The 21,609-nt window shown below is 45.7% G+C and overlaps 1 protein-coding gene across 2 annotated transcripts in view; it reads left to right on the forward strand.

Annotated features, from left to right (window-relative positions):
• LOC121566844 (rho guanine nucleotide exchange factor 26-like) overlaps positions 1 to 21,609 on the forward strand; it is a 58,051-nt gene that overhangs the window by 9,349 nt on the left and 27,093 nt on the right. The window contains exons 5-10 of one of the 2 annotated variants that reach the window (XM_041876723.2): positions 1,635 to 1,691; positions 3,646 to 3,806; positions 11,704 to 11,856; positions 11,966 to 12,098; positions 17,440 to 17,514; positions 17,771 to 17,860. In XM_041876723.2, coding sequence (XP_041732657.2) covers positions 1,635 to 1,691; positions 3,646 to 3,806; positions 11,704 to 11,856; positions 11,966 to 12,098; positions 17,440 to 17,514; positions 17,771 to 17,860 — 669 coding nt within the window. The remainder of the gene's footprint in view (positions 1 to 1,634; positions 1,692 to 3,645; positions 3,807 to 11,703; positions 11,857 to 11,965; positions 12,099 to 17,439; positions 17,515 to 17,770; positions 17,861 to 21,609) is intronic. The other variant, XM_045213895.1, reaches the window with a different exon arrangement.

Genomic DNA, 21,609 nt, shown 5'->3' on the forward strand with positions numbered 1-21,609 from the left:
CAGCTCCTACAGGTCTTTATTCAGCTCTTACAGGTCTTTATTCAGCTCCTACAGGTCTATATTCTGCTCCTACAGGTCTTTATTCAGCTCCTACAGGTCTTTATTCAGCTCCTACAGGTCTATATTCTGCTCCTACAGGTCTTTATTCAGCTCCTACAGGTCTTTATTCAGCTCCTACAGGTCTATATTCTGCTCCTACAGGTCTATATTCTGCTCCTACAGGTCTTTATTCAGCTCTTACAGGTATTTATTCAGCTCCTACCAGTCTTTATTCAGCTCCTACAGGTCTTTATTCAGCTCCTACAGGTCTTTATTCAGCTCCTACAGGTTTTCATTCAGCTCCTACAGGTTTTCATTCAGCTCCTACAGGTCTTTATTCTGCTCCTACAGGTCTTTATTCTGCTCCTACAGGTCTTTATTCTGCTCCTACAGGTCTTAATCTGCTCCAACAGGTCTTTATTCAGCTCCTACAGGTCTTTATTCAGCTGCTACAGGTCTTAATCAGCTCCTATAGGTCTACAGGTCTTTATTCAGCTCCTACAAGTTTGCAGGTCTTTATTAAGCTCCTACACGTCTGTATTCAGCTCCTACAGGTTTTATTCAGCTCTTACAGGTCTTTATTCAGCTCCTACAGGTCTTTATTCAGCTCTTACAGGTATTTATTCAGCTCCTACATGTCTTTATTCAGCTCCTACAGGTCTTTATTCAGCTCCTACAGGTATACAGGTCTTTATTCAGCTCCTACAGGTCTTTATTCAGCTCCTACAGGTATACAGGTCTTCATTCAGCTCCTACAGGTCTTCATTCAGCTCCTACAGGTCTTTATTCAGCTCCTACAGGTATTTATTCAGCTCCTACAGGCATACAGGTCTTTATTCAGCTCCTACAGGTCTTTATTCAGCTCCTACAGGTCTTTATTCATCTCCTACAGGCATACAGGTCTTTATTCAGCTCCTACAGGTCTTTATTCAGCTCCTAAAGGTCTACATGTCTTTATTCAGCTCCCACATGTCTTTATTCTGCTTGTACAGGTCTTTATTCAGCTCCTACAGGTATATATTATAGGCGGCAGGTAGCTCAGTGGTTAAGAGCGTTGTGCCAGTAACCGAAAGGTCGCTGGTTCTAATCCCCGAGCCGACTAGGTGAAAAATCTGTCGATGTGCCCTTGAGCAAGGCACTTAACCCTAATTGCTCCTGTAAGTCGCTCTGGATAAGAGCGTCTGCTAAATGCCTAAAACAAAACAAAACAAAACATATATTCAGCTCCTACAGGTCTGGTAGGAGAACTACTAATTTGTTGCAGTTAGTGGAGTCATGAAAAGTGTGTGTGTCTGTCTTGCTGCTTTCGCAGACAGACAATGTGTGTGTTGCCACAAACAGCTGAAAACACAGTAGCCCTCATTCCTCTAAAAGCAGACCCCTAGGCCTGAGAGTTAGGATTAAACTGTGATGGATACAGATAGAGACAACCTTGATCGACACACCTCTAAACAATTCCTTTCATTGCTAAAGTTGTGCGACTGTTTTTTGCTGAATGTTGGCAAATATAGCCAATAGACCCAAGTGTTCTTAGAGATTCTGTTTTCTTCCTGTTGTTACTAAAACCTATGTTCTAAACTGTGTTTTTCCTGCAGGTAAAGAAGAGTGGAGTTTCTGATAAGCTCAGCCAAGAGGAGCTTAAAAGACAAGAGGTAACAGCCTTATTCAGTGTGTGTGTGTGATTGTGTGCGTGCGAGTGTGACCCCTTCCCACTCAGACAGAGACAGTTCCTACAAAGGGTCAAGCAGACTGGCTCCAGAGGGGTTAGGATGCGTGTGCACAGACACACACACACACACACACACACACAGACACAGACACAGACACAGACACAGACACCGACAGACAGGTCACTTACAGTAGCACTCTGGGATATCTAATATACAGTGCCTGAACTCTTCTTCCTGTAACCTCTCCATAGCTATAATAAACCCTCCTTAAAGGGGAGGGCTAGAAAATGTGGACCATAGACTAGTAAACCAGTTGATGTTGAGGGACAGATTAATTTATAGCACGGATGTCTAAGAAAATAAAAGTCTAGACAAGTGTGCAGACGGAGAGTGTATCACCAATTGAGCTATAAGAGGCGTGAACAGATATTCTCCCTGTGTGATTACTACCTTCTCTCTCCAAATTAAAGACTGAGCACAGAATGCATCCCTACGCGTCCTACAAATAGAATATCAGAGTTCAGTGATGGCAGATATGTCATATCAGAATGAGTGCTTCATCTAATATCACGTGTGACAGCTGTCACCAGCCAGCCTCATCCCCTAACCAGCCATTAGCCTACTCAGTGGCTTCTGTCTGTTCTTTCTGCATATCTCCATCAGTTTTTAAATGTTATTTAGCTGTGATGGGGAGCTGGGGTGTGTAGACAGTGATGGGGAGCTGGGGGGTGTAGACAGTGATGGGGAGCTGGGGTGTAGACAGTGATGGGGAGCTGGGGTGTGTAGACAGTGATGGGGAGCTGGGGGTGTAGACAGTGATGGGGAGCTGGGGTGTAGACAGTGATGGGGAGCTGGGGTGTGTAGACAGTGATGGGGAGCTGGGGTGTAGACAGTGATGGGGAGCTGGGGGGTGTAGACAGTGATGGGGAGCTGGGGTGTGTAGACAGTGATGGGGAGCTGGGGTGTGTAGACAGTGATGGGGAGCTGGGGGTGTAGACAGTGATGGGGGAGCTGGGGGTGTAGACAGTGATGGGGAGCTGGGGTGTAGACAGTGATGGGGAGCTGGGGTGTGTAGACAGAGATGGGGAGCTGGGGGGTGTAGACAGTGATGGGGAGCTGGGGGGGTGTAGACAGTGATGGGGAGCTGGGGTGTGTAGACAGTGATGGGGAGCTGGGGGGTGTAGACAGTGATGGGGAGCTGGGGTGTAGACAGTGATGGGGAGCTGGGGTGTGTAGACAGTGATGGGGAGCTGGGGTGTAGACAGTGATGGGGAGCTGGGGGGTGTAGACAGTGATGGGGAGCTGGGGGGGTGTAGACAGTGATGGGGAGCTGGGGGGTGTAGACAGTGATGGGGAGCTGGGGTGTGTAGACAGTGATGGGGAGCTGGGGGTGTAGACAGTGATGGGGAGCTGGGGTGTAGACAGTGATGGGGAGCTGGGGTGTGTAGACAGAGATGGGGAGCTGGGGGTGTAGACAGTGATGGGGAGCTGGGGGGTGTAGACAGTGATGGGGAGCTGGGGTGTGTAGACAGTGATGGGGAGCTGGGGGGTGTAGACAGTGATGGGGAGCTGGGGTGTAGACAGTGATGGGGAGCTGGGGGGTGTAGACAGTGATGGGGAGCTGGGGTGTGTAGACAGAGATGGGGCGCTGGGGGGTGTAGACAGTGATGGGGCATGGTGATACTAGGCCTGGTATCACAACGTTAGTAAAACCATGTGATGCTCTGAAAATAGGCACATTTTCTTCCTGTTTACAGATTTTTCACGTGCTTCTGTGCAAAAGAAATGAAACTTTTTTTGGGCCCTCACCAGTTAGCATCCCTGTAACCCCCTCTCTCTCCCTTTCTCTCTCTCTCTCTCTCTCTCCCTTTCTCCCCTTATCTCTCTCCCTGTCTCTCTCTCGCTCCCTCTCTCTCTCTCTCGATCTCTCTGTCAGGCTATATTTGAGTTGATATCATCAGAACATTCCTACCTCCACAGTCTGGAGATTCTGATCCGGATGTTTAAGAACTCAGCGGAGCTCAGTGGCACCATGACTAAGACCGAGCACCACCACCTCTTCTCCAACATCACAGACGTGTGTGAGGCCAGCAAGAAGTAGGTCCTGTGTGTGTATGTGTGCGCATGCGTGTATGCTTGCCTTAGCTTGGGAAAGGGGGGGTTGTGGGTATTGTAGTTGATGTTCCAGTGAGGTGTGAGAACTGTAGTAGACTACTGTCAAACAGAAAGCAGACACATAGCTAATGAAAGAGAGAGATAAACGGAGCTGAACACAACAAGGAAAAGAACACGTACGTCATACTGTATCATCATAACTGTTCCATTTATGAACAAACATTCTCTAGTCTGTGGGCTTGGGAAAACGTAGAGGCGGAGCCTTTAGAAGGGCTGTGAGTGTTTGAACAGAGAGAGAGAGAGTCAACATTGGCCCTGCTGACTAGATTTCACCCAATGATTTATGAGTGTGTGTGTATATGCATGCAATTGTGAGTTTTTATTAGTTTTTGTGTGTGTGTGTGCATGTAAAGAGCAGAACATCGGGTGTGGCCGGCTAGAGGTGATGTTAGTTAGTCATTAGAGCATGGAGACTGCTGGACATGGTTGTGTTCAATGGTCCTCACAGTTTATGTAACAGGAGAACACATATACACACACACACACACACACACACACACACAGAGAGAACACACACTCCCATGACCAGTCATGCACCTCTAGACATCCTGACCATGGACATTCTCTTGTAAGACCATAATGTGTTGTAGTGATTGACAGGAAGTGTTCCATCTAGCCCTGGACAACACTCTGTGAGGATGAGCTCTTTGTTCATCATGTAGCCTAGTCAGCCTCATGCCCAAACAGAGAGGTGTGTGTGCCATTGTGTACGTGTTCCACAACCTTCCATGACCCCCACATCCTCTTCTTGTCATCATGCCCGGCTTGATACACCACAACCCAAACCTGTGTGTATGTGAGAGAGAGAGAGACCTGTGTGTATGTGAGAGAGAGAGACCTGTGTGTATGTGAGAGAGAGAGACCTGTGTGTATGTGAGAGAGAGAGACCTGTGTGTATGTGAGAGAGAGACCTGTGTGTATGTGAGAGAGAGAGACCTGTGTGTATGTGAGAGAGAGAGACCTGTGTGTATGTGAGAGAGAGAGACCTGTGTGTATGTGAGAGAGAGAGACCTGTGTGTATGTGAGAGAGAGAGACCTGTGTGTATGTGAGAGAGAGAGACCTGTGTGTATGTGAGAGAGAGAGACCTGTGTGTATGTGAGAGAGAGAGACCTGTGTGTATGTGAGAGAGAGAGACCTGTGTGTATGTGAGAGAGGGAGACCTGTGTGTATGTGAGAGAGAGAGACCTGTGTGTATGTGAGAGAGAGAGACCTGTGTGTATGTGAGAGAGCGAGACCTGTGTGTATGTGAGAGAGAGAGACCTGTGTGTATGTGAGAGAGAGAGACCTGTGTGTATGTGAGAGAGAGAGACCTGTAGCTGTGTGAGGGAGAGCTCTGTGGCTGTGTGAGAGAGCTCTGTGGCTGTGTGAGAGAGAGCTCTGTGGCTGTGTGAGAGAGAGCTCTGTGGCTGTGTGAGAGAGCTCTGTGGCTGTGTGAGAGAGAGCTATGTGGCTGTGTGAGAGAGATGTCTGTGGCTGTGTGAAAGAGGGGTCTGTGGCTGTGTGAGAGAGAGCTCTGTGGCTGTGTGCGAGAGAGAGCTCTGTGGCTGTGTGAGAGAGCGAGACCTGTGGCTGTGTGAGAGAGCGAGACCTGTGGCTGTGTGAGAGAGAGAGCTCTGTGGCTGTGTGAGAGAGAGCTCTGTGGCTGTGTGAGAGAGAGCTCTGTGGCTGTGTGAGAGAGAGCTCTGTGGCTGTGTGAGAGAGAGCTCTGTGGCTGTGTGAGAGAGAGCTCTGTGGCTGTGTGAGAGAGAGCTCTGTGGCTGTGTGAGAGAGAGAGCTCTGTGGCTGTGTGAGAGAGAGCTCTGTGGCTGTGTGAGAGGGAGCTATGTGGCTGTGTACTACGATCCAGGAGAAAACCCTACTGGAACTATTCATTCCAGTGGACAAACACTCAGTAGTTGCTTTACATGACTCCTTCCCCTCTCTCTCATAAACACACACACAACCCTCTGTATCTCTGGAACAGTGTGTTCAAGTCCGTGACCGTCCCCTGGGTTAGCTCATGTTGGCAGCTGTGTGCATGTCTGTTTCCTTTGTGTGTGTGTGTGTGTGTGTGTGTGGCTGTGTGTTTGTGTGTCCATCCCCCTCTCATTCCTGAGGTCCTAACATGTGTGTGTGACACATGTAACCTCACCCTACAGCAGGTTTTTATGGTTCTGCAGTCTACAATGACTTTTAATTATGTTCCGGCCCCCCGACCATCCGCTAAAGAAAAAAACTTCCAGAGGCTGAAACTAGTTTATGATCCCTGCCCTACAGACACATGTAACCTCATCCTACAGACACGTGTAACCTCATCCTACAGACACATGTAACCTCATCCTACAGACACATGTAACCTCATCCTACAGACACATGTAACCTCATCCTACAGACACATGTAACCTCATCCTACAGACACATGTAACCTCATCCTACAGACACATGTAACCTCATCCTACAGACACATGTAACCTCATCCTACAGACACATGTAACCTCACTCTACATACATTTACATTTTAGTCATTTAGCAGACGCTCTTATCCAGAGCGACTTACAGTTAGTGAATACATTTTTTTTTTTTTTTTTCATACTGGCCCCCCATGGGAATCGAACCCACAACCCTGGCGTTGCAAACGCCATGCTCTACCAACTGAGCTACATCCCTGTAACTGTGTAACCTCATCCTACAGACACATTAAACCCTACAGACACATTAAACCCTACAGACACATTAAACCCTACAGACACATTAAACCCTACAGACACATTAAACCCTACAGACACATTAAACCCTACAGACACATTAAACCCTACAGACACGTGTCAATTCACTACATGAGTAATTGGATGACATCAGTACAGAACCTTTATTAAAACTGCATAGCCCTGGGTGTCAGGTAAGTATCTACAGAAACAGAGAGAGAGAGAAGTGCAGGTTGGGCAATGGGGGAGAGGAATGGGAGGGGAGATGGAGATAGACATGTTCATCATCATCATCACCTGCAGATCTCGCATGTCTGTGTCAGGTGTGCTGACTGTCAGTTGAGTTTCTGGAGCAGGGGTATTCCGCTCTTACCCTACAAGTTCCAGAGCCTGTTGGGTTTCTGTTCTACCTGATCATTAATTGCACCCACCTGGTGTCTCTGGTTTAAATCAGACCCTGATTAGAGGGGAACAATGAAAAATTCAGTGGAACTGGCTTGGCGGTCCAGAGTTGCGTTTGAAAGCTCTAGAGCACAGGTGTCACTCATTCTACGGAGGGCCGAGTGTCTGCGGGTTTTCACTCCTCCATTGGTCTTGATTGATGAATTAAGGTCACTAATTAGTAAGGAACTCCCCTCACCTGGTGGTCTAGGTCTTAATTGAAAGGAAAAAACAAAAACCAGCGGACACTAGGCCCTCCATGGAATGAGTTTGACATCCCTGGTCTAGAGGAAGGGGACAGAGAGAGACAGAGGTAAAAACACACTGTCTGCTCTTTTGGATGTCACTGTCACGGCTAAACTAAATTTGACCTCTACCCATAAGCTCCTCTCTTTTCTGGGCTCTCTCTCTGGCTCCAGTTGAGACCTATTGCATGTCTGGCAGCATAGAAGCCTTGACCTCCACCCTCTCCTCTCCTTCCTCTTCCATCATCACCCCATCCCCCTGTTCTTCACCCCAGTGTCTGGTGTTTATCTGGGTCAGTCAGACCATCCCCCTGTTCTTCACCCCAGTGTCTGGTGTTTATCTGGGTCAGTCAGACCATCCCCTGCAGCAGGGTCCTCCAGTACAGTATGTGACCTGAACCTGGTAACTGATGTGTCTGGCAGGCCAGAGGGCAGGGGACAGCTTTAGGAAGGGCAGGGGACAGCTTTAGGAGGGGCAGGGGACAGCTTTAGGAGGGGCAGGGGACAGCTTTAGGAGGGGCAGGGGACAGCTTTAGGAGGGGCAGGGGCCAGCTTTAGGAAGGGCAGGGGCCAGCTTTAGGAGGGGCAGGGGCCAGCTTTAGGAGGGGGACAGCTTTAGGAGGGGCAGGGGACAGCTTTTGGAGGAGGTAGAGCGCTTGGGTTTATCCTAAGGAGGGTGGTCATTTCCACCATAGCAGATTTTGCTAGAAATACTCAGGCCATACTGTCTCAAAATACTGTGTGGAAGAGATGGGCATGTAGCGATGGGCACGGTTATTTGGTTATTCGAATATCTGAACGGACATAAGTATTCGATTACTCGCGAGAGTATTTATTTTTTAAATATACAGTGGGGGGAAAAAAGTATTTAGTCAGCCACCAATTGTGCAAGTTCTCCCACTTAAAAAGATGAGAGAGGCCTGTAATTTTCATCATAGGTACACGTCAACTATGACAGACAAATTGAGAAGAAAAAAATCCAGAAAATCACATTGTAGGATTTTTTATGAATTTATTTGCAAATCATGGTGGAAAATAAGTATTTGGTCACCTACAAACAAGCAAGATTTCTGGCTCTCACAGACCTGTAACTTCTTCTTTAAGAGGCTCCTCTGTCCTCCACTCGTTACCTGTATTAATGGCACCTCTTTGAACTTGTTATCAGTATAAAAGACACCTGTCCAGAACCTCAAACAGTCACACTCCAAACTCCACTATGGCCAAGACCAAAGAGCTGTCAAAGGACACCAGAAACAAAATTGTAGACCTGCACCAGGCTGGGAAGACTGAATCTGCAATAGGTAAGCAGCTTGGTTTGAAGAAATCAACTGTGGGAGCAATTATTAGGAAATGGAAGACATACAAGACCACTGATAATCTCCCTCGATCTGGGGCTCCACGCAAGATCTCACCCCGTGGGGTCAAAATGATCACAAGAAAGGTGAGCAAAAATCCCAGAACCACACGGGGGACCTAGTGAATGACCTGCAGAGAGCTGGGACCAAAGTAACAAAGCCTACCATCAGTAACACACTACGCCGCCAGGGACTCAAATCCTGCAGTGCGAGACGTGTCCCCCTGCTTAAGCCAGTACATGTCCAGGCCCGTCTGAAGTTTGCTAGAGGGCATTTGGATGATCCAGAAGAGGATTGGGAGAATGTCATATGGTCAGATGAAACCAAAATATTACTTTTTGGTAAAAACTCAACTCGTCGTGTTTGGAGGACAAAGAATGCTGAGTTGCATCCAAAGAACACCATACCTACTGTGAAGCATGGGGGTGGAAACATCATGCTTTGGGGCTGTTTTTCTGCAAAGGGACCAGGACGACTGATCCGTGTAAAGGAAAGAATGAATGGGGCCATGTATCGTGAGATTTTGAGTGAAAACCTCCTTCCATCAGCAAGGGCATTGAAGATGAAACGTGGCTGGGTCTTTCAGCATGACAATGATCCCAAACACACAGCCCGGGCAACGAAGGAGTGGCTTCGTAAGAAGCATTTCAAGGTCCTGGAGTGGCCTAGCCAGTCTCCAGATCTTAACCCCATAGAAAATCTTTGGAGGGAGTTGAAAGTCCGTGTTGCCCAGCGACAGCCCCAAAACATCACTGCTCTAGAGGAGATCTGCATGGAGGAATGGGCCAAAATACCAGCAACAGTGTGTGAAGACTTACAGAAAACGTTTGACCTGTGTCATTGCCAACAAAGGGTATATAACAAAGTATTGAGAAACTTTTGTTATTGACCAAATACTTATTTTCCACCATAATTTGCAAATAAATTCATAAAAAATCCTACAATGTGATTTTCTGGATATTTTTTTCTCATTTTGTCTGTCATAGTTGACGTGTACCTATGATGAAAATTACAGGCCTCTCTCATCTTTTTAAGTGGGAGAACTTGCACAATTGGTGGCTGACTAAATACTTTTTTCCCCCACTGTATTATAGGCCCATTTTTTATAATTACAATATACCATGGCATTTGAAATTCTTAATTTAATAAAACAACAAACTTTTGAAAGTAATTTCTTTTAGACTTGCGCCCCATAAAAAGACACCATAGCCTCCACACGCCTGTAGCTTGTGGTTGTTGTCGGCCAATCAAAGCGACACTACAGTCAGAGGCTCCACAGCCTAGCAGGTGAAGTGGGATATTTCTAATCAATGCAAAATGGAATTAAAATTACAGAATTAAGTTACCTTTTAATGAGAAGGACTAGACAACAACCACCAACAGGTAGGCTGCCGTTTCATCTGAATGGAGTTGTTGTAGACAAGGACAGGGAGCGCAGCAAAATAGCCTGAACTAGCCTTGCTAGCTAGCTGTCTTAGCTAGCTACTTTACATTGATTTGATGCAGTGAAGACAGGCACTACCAGATGGGGTGATTAAATAACCTCTGGCATCTACAGGTTTGTCTAACTAGCATGAGTCAGTGCTACTTTCTCTCTCTCCCACTCCCGTGTCACTCAGACCGGCCCCTCCCCTTCCCTGCAGGGCAGGCTACGCGGCAAGCAAGTGCCCAAGTTTAAACAAAATTGTGTTTTTTACGCATGTATTTCGACTATCCGGATATCCGATAAAATGTCATGGTATTATTCTAATAGTGAAATTATTTCAAATGCCCATCCCTAGTGTGTGTGTGAACTGCCAGCGGTTGGGGAAGTCACTATAGGTGGCTCTGCAGATGAGTTGAAATGAGCCATAACTGGTTGAGGTCAACTTTCTGTGGCTGAATGACAGTTTCCTTTGTGTCACCGTGGGGACCAGGTCTGCTGTTAAAGCGGTCATCTGCCCCAGGCCGACAGGAAGAGGGAAGCCATGTGTGTTATGTGCTAATGGTTCCCAAGAGCTATTTTAGGAGGTCCGGGAGTTTCGCTAAAATCAAATCAAATCAAATTTTATTTGTCACATGCGCCGAATACAACAGGTGTAGACCTTACAGTGAAATGCTTACTTACAAGACCTCTCCTGTGATGTTATGGCGAGGCTGGGACAGCGGCGCTTTGTGTGTGTGTGTGTGTATGAGATGACTAAAACAGGCAGATCATCCTGACTGTGTTTTCATGTGATATTTGAGTGACTCAAACATTACAACAATCTATGGGCTAAAAAACCTAGCTAAAAAAACGTTAGCTGACATGGGCTAGTTGATCTGGACATTTCTGACAAGTTATAAATAGCTCTCTAAGGTCTGCAATGACTGACATGACAAGATGAACTGATGATGCAATACCCAATTTCAAACATGCACCTTGTGCATTCTACTATTACAACTTTCAAGAGGAAGTTGAAAGCTGTACTGAGTTCCTAACCACTGCTCTAGAGCACATTCCACGGAGCCGAGTGTCTGCGGGTTTTCCCTCCTCCATTGGACTTGATTGATGAATTAAGGTCACTAATTAGTAAGGAACTCCCCTCACCTGGTTGTCTAGGTCTTAATTGAAAGGAAAAACCAAAAACCTGCAGACGCTAGGCCCTCCATGGAATGAGTTTGACACCGCTGATCTAGTGTGCTTGTTGGTTTCCCACTGATTTCTATGTGTACACAAATAGCTTTGATTGCACAACAAAGCATTATCAAAACTCACTCTCTCTCTCTCTCTGCCTCCATCTTCCACTTTATCTCCTCTCTCTCTCTCTCTCTCTCTCTCTCTCTCTGTCTCTGTCTCTGTCTCTGTCTCTGTCTCTGTCTCTGTCTCTGTCTCTGTCTCTGTCTCTGTCTCTGTCTCTGTCTCTGTCTCTGTCTCTCTCTCTCTCTCTCTCTCTCTCTCTCTCTCTCTCTCTCTCTCTCTCTCTCTCTCTCTCTCTCTCTCTCTCTCTCTCTCTCTCTCTCTCTCTCTCTCTCTCTCTCTCTCTCTCTCTCTCTCTCTCTCTCTCTCTCTCTCTCTCTCTCTCTCTCTCTGTCTCTGTCTCTGTCTCTGTCTGTCTCTCTCTTTCGCGTTAGGTTTTTTAAAGAGTTAGAGGACAAGCACCAGCAGAACATTGTTATAGATGACATCAGTGACATAGTGTTCAGACACGCCCAGTCCAACTTTGACCCCTACATCACCTACTGCTCCAATGAGGTTTACCAGCAGAGGACCCTTCAGAGGCTAGTGTGAGTACACACACACACATATATACACGCATACATGCACACACACACACGTCAACTTTTAACTGTGACTGATGACTGTCCCCTCTCTGTCTGTCTCTCTCTGTCGCAGTAGTAGTAAGAATCCAGTGTTTAAGGAGGCGTTGACTCGTATTGAGGCCCACCCAGACTGCAGGAACCTCCCCATGATCTCCTTCCTAATCCTGCCAATGCAGAGAGTCACCCGCCTGCCTCTGCTGATGGACGTAAGCCAACAGTCCAATACTGGACACACATACAGACGTACACTGAGTGTACAAAACATTACGAACACTTGCTCTTTCCATGACATAGACTGACCAGGTGAATCCAGGTGAAAGCTATGATCCCTTATTGATGTCACTTGTTAAATCTACTTCAATCCGTGTAGATAAAGGGGATTAAAGAAGGATGTTTAAGCCTTGAGACAATTGAGACATGGATTGTGTATTTGTGCCAATCAGAGGGTGAATAGGCAAGACAAAAGCTTGAAGTGCCTTTGAACGGGGTATGGTAGTAGGTGCCAGGCGCACCGGTTTGTGTCAAGAACTGCAAAGCTGCTGGGTTTTTCCACACTCAACAGTTTCCCCATGTGTATCAAGAATGGTCCACCACCCAAAGGACATCCAGCCAACTTGACACAACTGTGGGAAGCATTGGAGTCGACATGGGCCAGCATCCCTGTGGAATGCTTTCGACACCTTCTAGAGTCCATGCCCTGACGAATTGAGGCTGTTCTGAGGGTAAAAGAGGGGGGGGTGTACAACTAATGTTTGGTATACTCTATGTATAACATGCTGAAACACACACACAGTATATTAACATGCAGAAACACAGTATATAACCAAGGCAGAAACACACACACAGTACAGTGCATTTGGAAAGTATTCAGAAATTTTTTACATTTACATTTTTTGTCATTTAGCAGACGCTCTTATCCAGAGCGACTTAGTGAGTACTTTATTTTTTTCATACTGGTCCCCCGTGGGAATCGAACCCACAACCCTGGCGTTGCAAACGCCATGCTCTACCAACTGAGCTACACGGGACTACAGACCCCTTCGCTTTTTCCGCATTTTGTTACGTTACAGCCTTATTGTAAAATTGATTAAATAAAACATTTCCCTCATCAATCTACACAGTACCCCATAATGACAAAGCAAAAACAGTTTTTTTTTAAAAAATGTTTGCAAATTTATAAAAAATAAAAACAGAAATACCTTATTTACATACAGTGGGGAGAACAAGTATTTGATACACTGCAAATTTTGCCGGTTTTCCTACTTACAAAGCATGTAGAGGTCTGTAATCCAGAAAATCACATTGTATGATTTTTAAGTAATTCATTTGCATTTTATTGCTTGACATAAGTATTTGATACATCAGAAAAGCAGAACTTAATATTTGGTACAGAAACCTTTGTTTGCAATTACAGAGATCATACGTTTCCTGTAGGTCTTGACCAGGTTTGCACACACTGCAGCAGGGATTTTGGCCCACTCCTCCATACAGACCTTCTCCAGATCCTTCAGGTTTTGGGGCTGTCGCTGGGCAATACGGACTTTCAGCTCCCTCCAAAGATTTTCTATTGGGTTCAGGTCTGGAGACTGGCTAGGCCACTCCAGGACCTTGAGATGCTTCTTACGGAGCCACTACTTAGTTGCCCTGGCTGTGTGTTTCGGGTCGTTGTCATGCTGGAAGACCCAGCCACGACCCATCTTCAATGCTCTTACTGAGGGAAGGAGGTTGTTGGCCAAGATCTCGCGATACATGGCCCCATCCATCCTCCCCTCAATACGGTGCAGTCGTCCTGTCCCCTTTGCAGAAAAGCATCCCCAAAGAATTATGTTTCCACCTCCATGCTTCACGGTTGGGATGGTGTTCTTGGGGTTGTACTCATCCTTCTTCTTCCTCCAAACACGGCAAATGGAGTTTAGACCAAAAATCTCTATTTTTGTCTCATCAGACCACATGACCTTCTCCCATTCCTCCTCTGGATCATCCAGATGGTCATTGGCAAACTTCAGACGTGCCTGGACATGCGCTGGCTTGAGCAGGGGGACCTTGCGTGTGCTGCAGGATTTTAATCCATGACGGCGTAGTGTGTTACTAATGGTTTTCTTTGAGACTGTGGTCCCAGCTCTCTTCAGGTCATTGACCAGGTCCTGCCGTGTAGTTCTGGGCTGATCCCTCACCTTCCTCATGATCATTGATGCCCCACGAGGTGAGATCTTGCATGGACCCCCAGACCGAGGGTGATTGACCGTCATCTTGAACTTCTTCCATTTTCTAATAATTGCGCCAACAGTTGTTGCCTTCTCACCAAGCTGCTTGCCTATTGTCCTGTAGCCCATCCCAGCTTTGTGCAGGTCTACAATTTTATCCCTGATGTCCTTACACAGCTCTCTGGTCTTGGCCATTGTGGAGAGGTTGGAGTCTGTTTGATTGAGTGTGTGGACAGGTGTCTTTTATACAGGTAACAAGTTCAAACAGGTGCAGTTAATACAGGTAATGAGTGGAGAACAGGAGGGCTTCTTAAAGAAAAACTAACAGGTCTGTGAGAGACGGAATTCTTACTGGTTGGTAGGTGATCAAATACTTATGTCATGCAATAAAATGCAAATTAATTACCTAAAAATCATACAATGTGATTTTCTGGAATTTGGTTTTAGATTCCGTCTCTCACAGTTGAAGTGTACCTATGATAAAAATTACAGACCTCTACATGCTTTGTAAGTAGGAAAACCTGCAAAATCGGCAGTGTATCAAATACTTGTTCTCCCCACTGTAAGTATTCAGATCCTTTGCTATTAGACTCGAAATTGAGCTCAGGTACATCCTGTTTCCATTGATCATCCTTAATGTTTCTACAACTTGCTTGGAGTCCACCTGTGGTAAATTCAATTGATTGGACATGATTTGGAAAGGCACACACCTGTCTATATAAAGGTCCCACTGTTGACAGTGCATGTCAGAGTAAAAACCAAGCTATGAGGTCGAAGCAATTGTCCGTAGAGCTCCGAGACAGGATTGTGTCGAGGCACAGATCTGGGGAAGGGTACCAAAAAATTCTGCAGCATTGAAGGTCCCCAAGAACACCGTGGCCTCCATCATTCTTAAATGACCAAGGCTCTTCCTAGGGCTGGCCACCCGGCCAAACTGAGCATTCGGGGGAGAAGGGCCCTGGTCAGGGAGGTGACCAAGAATCCGATGGTCACTCTGACAGAGCTCCAGACTTCCTCTGTGGAGATGGGATATCCTTCCAGAAGGACAACCATCTCTGCAGCACTCCACCTATCAGGCCTTTATGATAGAGTGGCCAGACGGATGCCACTCCTCAGTAAAAGGCACATGACAGCCCGCTTGGAGTTTGCCAAAAGGCACCTAAAGGACTCACAGACCATGAGAAACAATATTCTCTGGTCTGATGAAACCAAAATTGAACTCTTTGGCCTGAATGCCAAGCGTCACATCTGGAGGAAACCAGGCACCATCCCTACAGTGAAGCATTGTGGTGGCAGCATCATGCTGTGGGAATGTTTTTCAGCGGCAGGGACTGGGAGACTAGTCAGGATCGAGGGAAAGATGAACGGAGCAAAGTACAGAGAGATCCTTGATGAAAACCTGCTCCAGAGCACTCAGGACCTCAGACTGGGGTGAAGGTTCACCTTCCAACAGGACAACGACCCTAAGCACACAGCCAAGACAACGCAGGAGTGGCTTCGGGACAAGTCTCTGAATGTTGTTGAGTGGCCCAGCCAGAGCCCGGACTTGAACTTGATCGAACATCTCTGAAGAGACCTGAAAATAGCTGTTGAGCGACGGTTCCCATCCAACCTGCCGGAGCTTGAGGAAATCTGCAGAGAAGAATGGGAGAAACTCCCGAAATATAGGTGTGCCAAGCTTGTAGCGTCATACCCAAGAAGACGCGAGGCTGTAATCGCTGCCAAAGGTTCTTCAACTAAGTACTGAGTAAAGGGTCTGAATACTTATGTAAATGTAATATTTCCATTTTTTATTTTAATAAAAATGAAAAAAATTCTAAACCTGTTTTTGCTTTGTCTTTATGGGGTATTGTGTGTAGATTGATGAGGGGAGGAAAAAATATTTTAATCATTTTCAGAATAATGTTGTAATGTAACAAAGTGGAAAAAGTCAAGGGGTCTGAATAATTTCCGAATGCACTGTATATGACCATGCAGAAACACACACACACCCTGTCTGTTTATGACTGTCTCACTCTCTAAATGACTTTTTCTCTTACATAACACTGCAGATTTGATTACACTAAACGGCCTCTCATTTCGGCCTCACTCCCTCCCCCCTCCATTCTCTCATCCCTCTGTCATGCATGCATTATTTCTATTACTTTAGTTCTCACACTATTAGTCCCCCTCTGCTCTCTCTCCTCCAGCCTCGTTGAACTGGAATAGCAGGTCATGTGTTTCTGATCCCTGATCTTTTAGGACGTTTTATTATAACAAACTCAAACACTCACAGTACTGAGGACCTACTGACTTTTATTGCACCACTGTTGATAAAAAATCACCATGACCCACACTAATGTAGCCTTCATCTACTGTAGCCTTCATTTACTGTAGCCTTCATCTATAGTTAGCCTTCATCTACTGTAGCCTTCATCTACTGTAGCCTTCATCTATAGTTAGCCTTCATCTGCTGTAGCCTTCATCTGCTGTAGCCTTCATCTGCTGTAGCCTTCATCTATAGTTAGCCTTCATCTGCTGTAGCCTTCATCTATAGTTAGCCTTCATCTATAGTTAGCCTTCATCTATAGTTAGCCTTCATCTATAGTTAGCCTTCATCTATAGTTAGCCTTCATCTATAGTTAGCTTTCATCTATAGTTAGCCTTCATCTTAACTGGCCTCAAAGAGCTCAGCTCTCAGTAGAAACTGGCTCCTAACTCTATTGACCTAGAAATGTTTGTCCCTTCCGTCATTCATTGGTCCCTGTTTCGTTTGTACTGTGTGTAGGTGGAAGGAGAATGACTGATGTTAGTGGTTTCACTTACTGTTCTATCTCTCTCCTCTTCTCTCCTGTTCCCTATTTTAGTAGTTCCCTTGAGTCTCATATTTAAGGCAGGATACTAGGCCATGAAGTAGGAGGCTTTTGAGTCCTGAGAATGTTTTGGTTATACTTAATGCTTCCAACGTGTGTGTGTGTGTGTGTGTGTGTGTGTGTGTGTGTGTGTGTGTGTGTGTGTGTGTGTGTGTGTGTGTGTGTGTGTGTGTGTGTGTGTGTGTGTGTGTGTGTGTGTGTGTGTGTGTGTGTGTGTGTGTGTGTGTGTGTGTGTGTGTGTGTGTGTGTGTGTGTGTGTGTGTGTGTGTGTGTGTGTGTGTGTGTGTGTGTGTGTGTGTGTGTTCTGGAAGCCTCTCCCAGGAATAAGGAAGTTGTTAACCCTGGCTAATCTCACACAGCCTTTCTACATCAGACTCTACTGTGTACTCAGCCTTTATTACATCAGCCCTTTGATAAAGAACACACTGTCCTGGGTCCCAGCCACTGTGTGTGTGATCTGCTCTGACCTCTGACCCCTCTCTCTGTTCCAGGTCATTTGTCAGAAGGCTCCTAAAGACTCTGCCCAGTATGAGACCTGTAAGCAAGCCCTCCAATCAGTCAGCAAGGTAAGAGGTCAACTGGGGTCAAACCCAAACTGATGCCAGGTCAAAGGTCATAGACCGTCTCAACATGAGATCAACGAAGAGCCTGTTTCCCTGTGGTCTATGTATGTGAGCCTGCATGTAACTGCACACGTGTGTTCATGTGTCTGTGTGCTTATAACTGTGTGTGTGTGTGTGTTAGGTGGTGCGTCTGTGTGCTTATAACTGTGTGTGTGTGTTAGGTGGTGCGTCTGTGTGCTTATAACTGTGTGTGTGTTAGGTGGTGCGTAAGTGTAACGAAGGGGCCCGTACCATGGAGAGAACAGAGATGATGTACACCATCAACTCCCAACTGGAGTTTAAGATCAAGGTAAGGAGATGGGCTTGGTATTATGTAGTACAGTATATTAACTCAATTAACCCCATTGGGGCCTATAGGTGGGCTTTATGACTGTCAATTCACCCCATTGGGGCCTAAAGCTGGGCTTTATGACTGTGTCAATTAACCCCATTGGGGTCTATAGCTGGGCTTTATGGCTGTAAACCTACTATATATACTGAAGAGCTGTAAATGTAGGATGGACCAGGGCTCTAAACCCTGTTCCTGGAGAGCTACCTTCCTGAAGAGCTGTAAATGTAGGATGGACCAGGGCTCTAAACCCTGTTCCTGGAGAGCTACCTTCCTGAAGAGCTGTAAATGTAGGATGGACCAGGGCTCTAAACCCTGTTCCTGGAGAGCTACCTTCCTGAAGAGCTGTAAATGTAGGATGGACCAGGGCTCTAAACCCTGTTCCTGGAGAGCTACCTTCCTGAAGAGCTGTAAATGTAGGATGGACCAGGGCTCTAAACCCTGTTCCTGGAGAGCTACCTTCCTGAAGATCTGTAAATGTAGGATGGACCATGGCTCTAAACCCTGTTCCTGGAGAGCTACCTTCCTGAAGAGCTGTAAATGTAGGATGGACCAGGGCTCTAAACCCTGTTCCTGGAGAGCTACCTTCCTGAAGATCTGTAAATGTACTATAGGATACTATGGACACTTAATAATACAGACAGAAGCATTAACATGCAGAGGGGTTTGTTTTTTAAAGCTAGAATCCTTAAAGCAGGAATGTCTAATGGTGAAACTGCCATGTACGTTTTGGGATATTACAACAACAAATGTCTTCTTCTTTTTATTCTCGGACATCACTGCACGCTTAATAGAACAGCAGAATATGTACTGCAACATTTATTTTGCACCTGACCGTTCGTCAACAAAACAAACACAAAACAAAGGTGGTGGGGGCGACCAGTGGTGCTGGTTCCCCTACTGCGGATTTCATCTTTAAATTAAACCGTTAGAAAGGGGTCTCATTCCTCATTCCCCCTCTCTCACCCCACCTCTGTTACAGCTGAGGAAGGGGCCTGGAGAAATGTAACCACTCTCAAATTCATAGACAGAGCTATGGATGCAAGGACTGACCATACATGATATTAACATGATAGTTTTAACCATGTTGTGAGGCTATACAGTGTTTGATTTCATGTGCATTATTTACAAACATTGGAGTAAAATGTGTTTATATTTTGGGTTCTGATGGGGTACGACAGTTGAACTAAGCTCATGAGGCATTTATAAGTTATATTCTTTAAGAATCAATGGGCACATATCATTAGTTCATAAGTTCAAAAATGTATGTTGCAACTAAGGATTCTAGCTTTAAAGCCCGTAGCAGGAGGTACTGTGAAGGCATTACCATTAGCTTTTCCTCTGTCCTTTTTGAGGAATATTTGGGGGTATTCCTGGTCATACCTGGCATTTCCCAAGCGGTCTCCCAGGGGAGAGACACACAGAGAGGCAACATGAGGTTTCTCTACTAGTGTGTGAAATGGAGAGGAATCATGGTCCTATATAACTCTTGCTGCTGCACTACAGAGTAAATCACACACACACACACACTCATAAACACACACATGGTGTTATGTTCTGTGCATATTGTTCACTGGGTCTTTTCCCAGCGTCCTCTTTGAATCACAATCAATTTCTTTCATCTGTTGATATGGACAAATGTGTTTGAGCAGTGTGTCAGAAATGCTCACGTATGTCTCCCTTTACATACATACACACATGGACACGCATACAAACACACAACCACACAACCACACACACACACACACACACACACACACACACACACACATATACAGTGGGGAAAAAAAGTATTTAGTCAGCCACCAATTGTGCAAGTTCTCCCACTTAAAAAGATGAGAGAGGCCTGTAATTTTCATCATAGGTACACGTCAACTATGACAGACAAAATGAGAAAAGAAATTCCAGAAAATCACATTGTAGGATTTTTAATGAATTTATTTGCAAATTATGGTGGAAAATAAGTATTTGGTCAATAACAAAAGTTTCTCAATACTTTGTTATATACCCTTTGTTGGCAATGACACAGGTCAAACGTTTTCTGTAAGTCTTCACAAGGTTTTCACACACTGTTGCTGGTATTTTGGCCCATTCCTCCATGCAGATCTCCTCTAGAGCAGTGATGTTTTGGGGCTGTCGCTGGGCAACACGGATTTTCAACTCCCTCCAAAGATTTTCTATGGGGTTGAGATCTGGAGACTGGCTAGGCCACTCCAGGACCTTGAAATGCTTCTTACGAAGCCACTCCTTCGTTGCCCGGGCGGTGTGTTTGGGATCATTGTCATGCTGAAAGACCCAGCCACGTTTCATCTTCAATGCCCTTGCTGATGGAAGGAGGTTTTCACTCAAAATCTCACGATACATGGCCCCATTCATTCTTTCCTTTACACGGATCAGTCGTCCTGGTCCCTTTGCAGAAAAACAGCCCCAAAGCATGATGTTTCCACCCCCATGCTTCACAGTAGGTATGGTGTTCTTTGGATGCAACTGAGCATTCTTTGTACTCCAAACACGACGAGTTGAGTTTTTACCAAAAAGTTATATTTTGGTTTCATCTGACCATATGACATTCTCCCAATCCTCTTCTGGATCATCCAAATGCACTCTAGCAAACTTCAGACGGGCCTGGGCATGTACTGGCTTAAGCAGGGGGGACACAGCAGGATTTGAGTCCCTGGCGGCGTAGTGTGTTACTGATGGTAGGCTTTGTTACTTTGGTCCCAGCTCTCTGCAGGTCATTCACTAGGTCCCCCCGTGTGGTTCTGGGATTTTTGCTCACCGTTCTTGTGATCATTTTGACCCCACGGGGGTGAGATCTTGCGTGGAGCCCCAGATCGAGGGAGATTATCAGTGGTGTTGTATGTCTTCCATTTCCTAATAATTGCTCCCACTGTTGATTTCTTCAAACCAAGCTGCTTACCTATTGCAGATTCAGTCTTCCCAGCCTGGTGCAGGTCTACAATTTTGTTTCTGGTGTCCTTTGACAGCTCTTTGGTCTTGGCCATAGTGGAGTTTGGAGTGTGACTGTTTGAGGTTGTGGACAGGTGTATTTTATACTGATAACAAGTTCAAACAGGTGCCATTAATACAGGAAACGAGGGGAGGACAGAGGAGCCTCTTAAATAAGAAGTTACAGGGCTGTGAGAGCCAGAAATCTTGCTTGTTTGTAGGTGACCAAATACTTATTTTCCACCATAATTTGCAAATAAATTCATTAAAAATCCTACAATGTGATTTTCTGGATTTTTTTTTCTCAATTTGTCTGTCATAGTTGACGTGTACCTATGATGAAAATTACAGGCATCTCTCATCTTTTTAAGTGGGAGAACTTGCACAATTGGTGGCTGACTAAATACTTTTTTTCCCCACTGTATATATATATATATACTGCTCAAAAAAATAAAGGGAACACTTAAACAACACAATGTAACTCCAAGTCAATCACACTTCTGTGAAATCAAACTGTCCACTTAGGAAGCAACACTGATTGACAATACATTTCACATGCTGTTGTGCAAATGGAATAGGCAACAGGTGGATATTATAGGCAATTAGCAAGACACCCCCAATAAAGGACTGGTTTTGCAGGTGGTGACCACAGACCACTTCTCAGTTCCTATGCTTCCTGGCTGATGTTTTGGTCACTTTTGAATGCTGGCGGTGCTTTCACTCTAGTGGTAGCATGAGATGGAGTCTACAACCCACACAAG

This window comes from Coregonus clupeaformis, chromosome 5, assembly GCF_020615455.1.
Source record: "Coregonus clupeaformis isolate EN_2021a chromosome 5, ASM2061545v1, whole genome shotgun sequence".
In the NCBI taxonomy this organism is placed as follows: domain Eukaryota; kingdom Metazoa; phylum Chordata; class Actinopteri; order Salmoniformes; family Salmonidae; genus Coregonus; species Coregonus clupeaformis.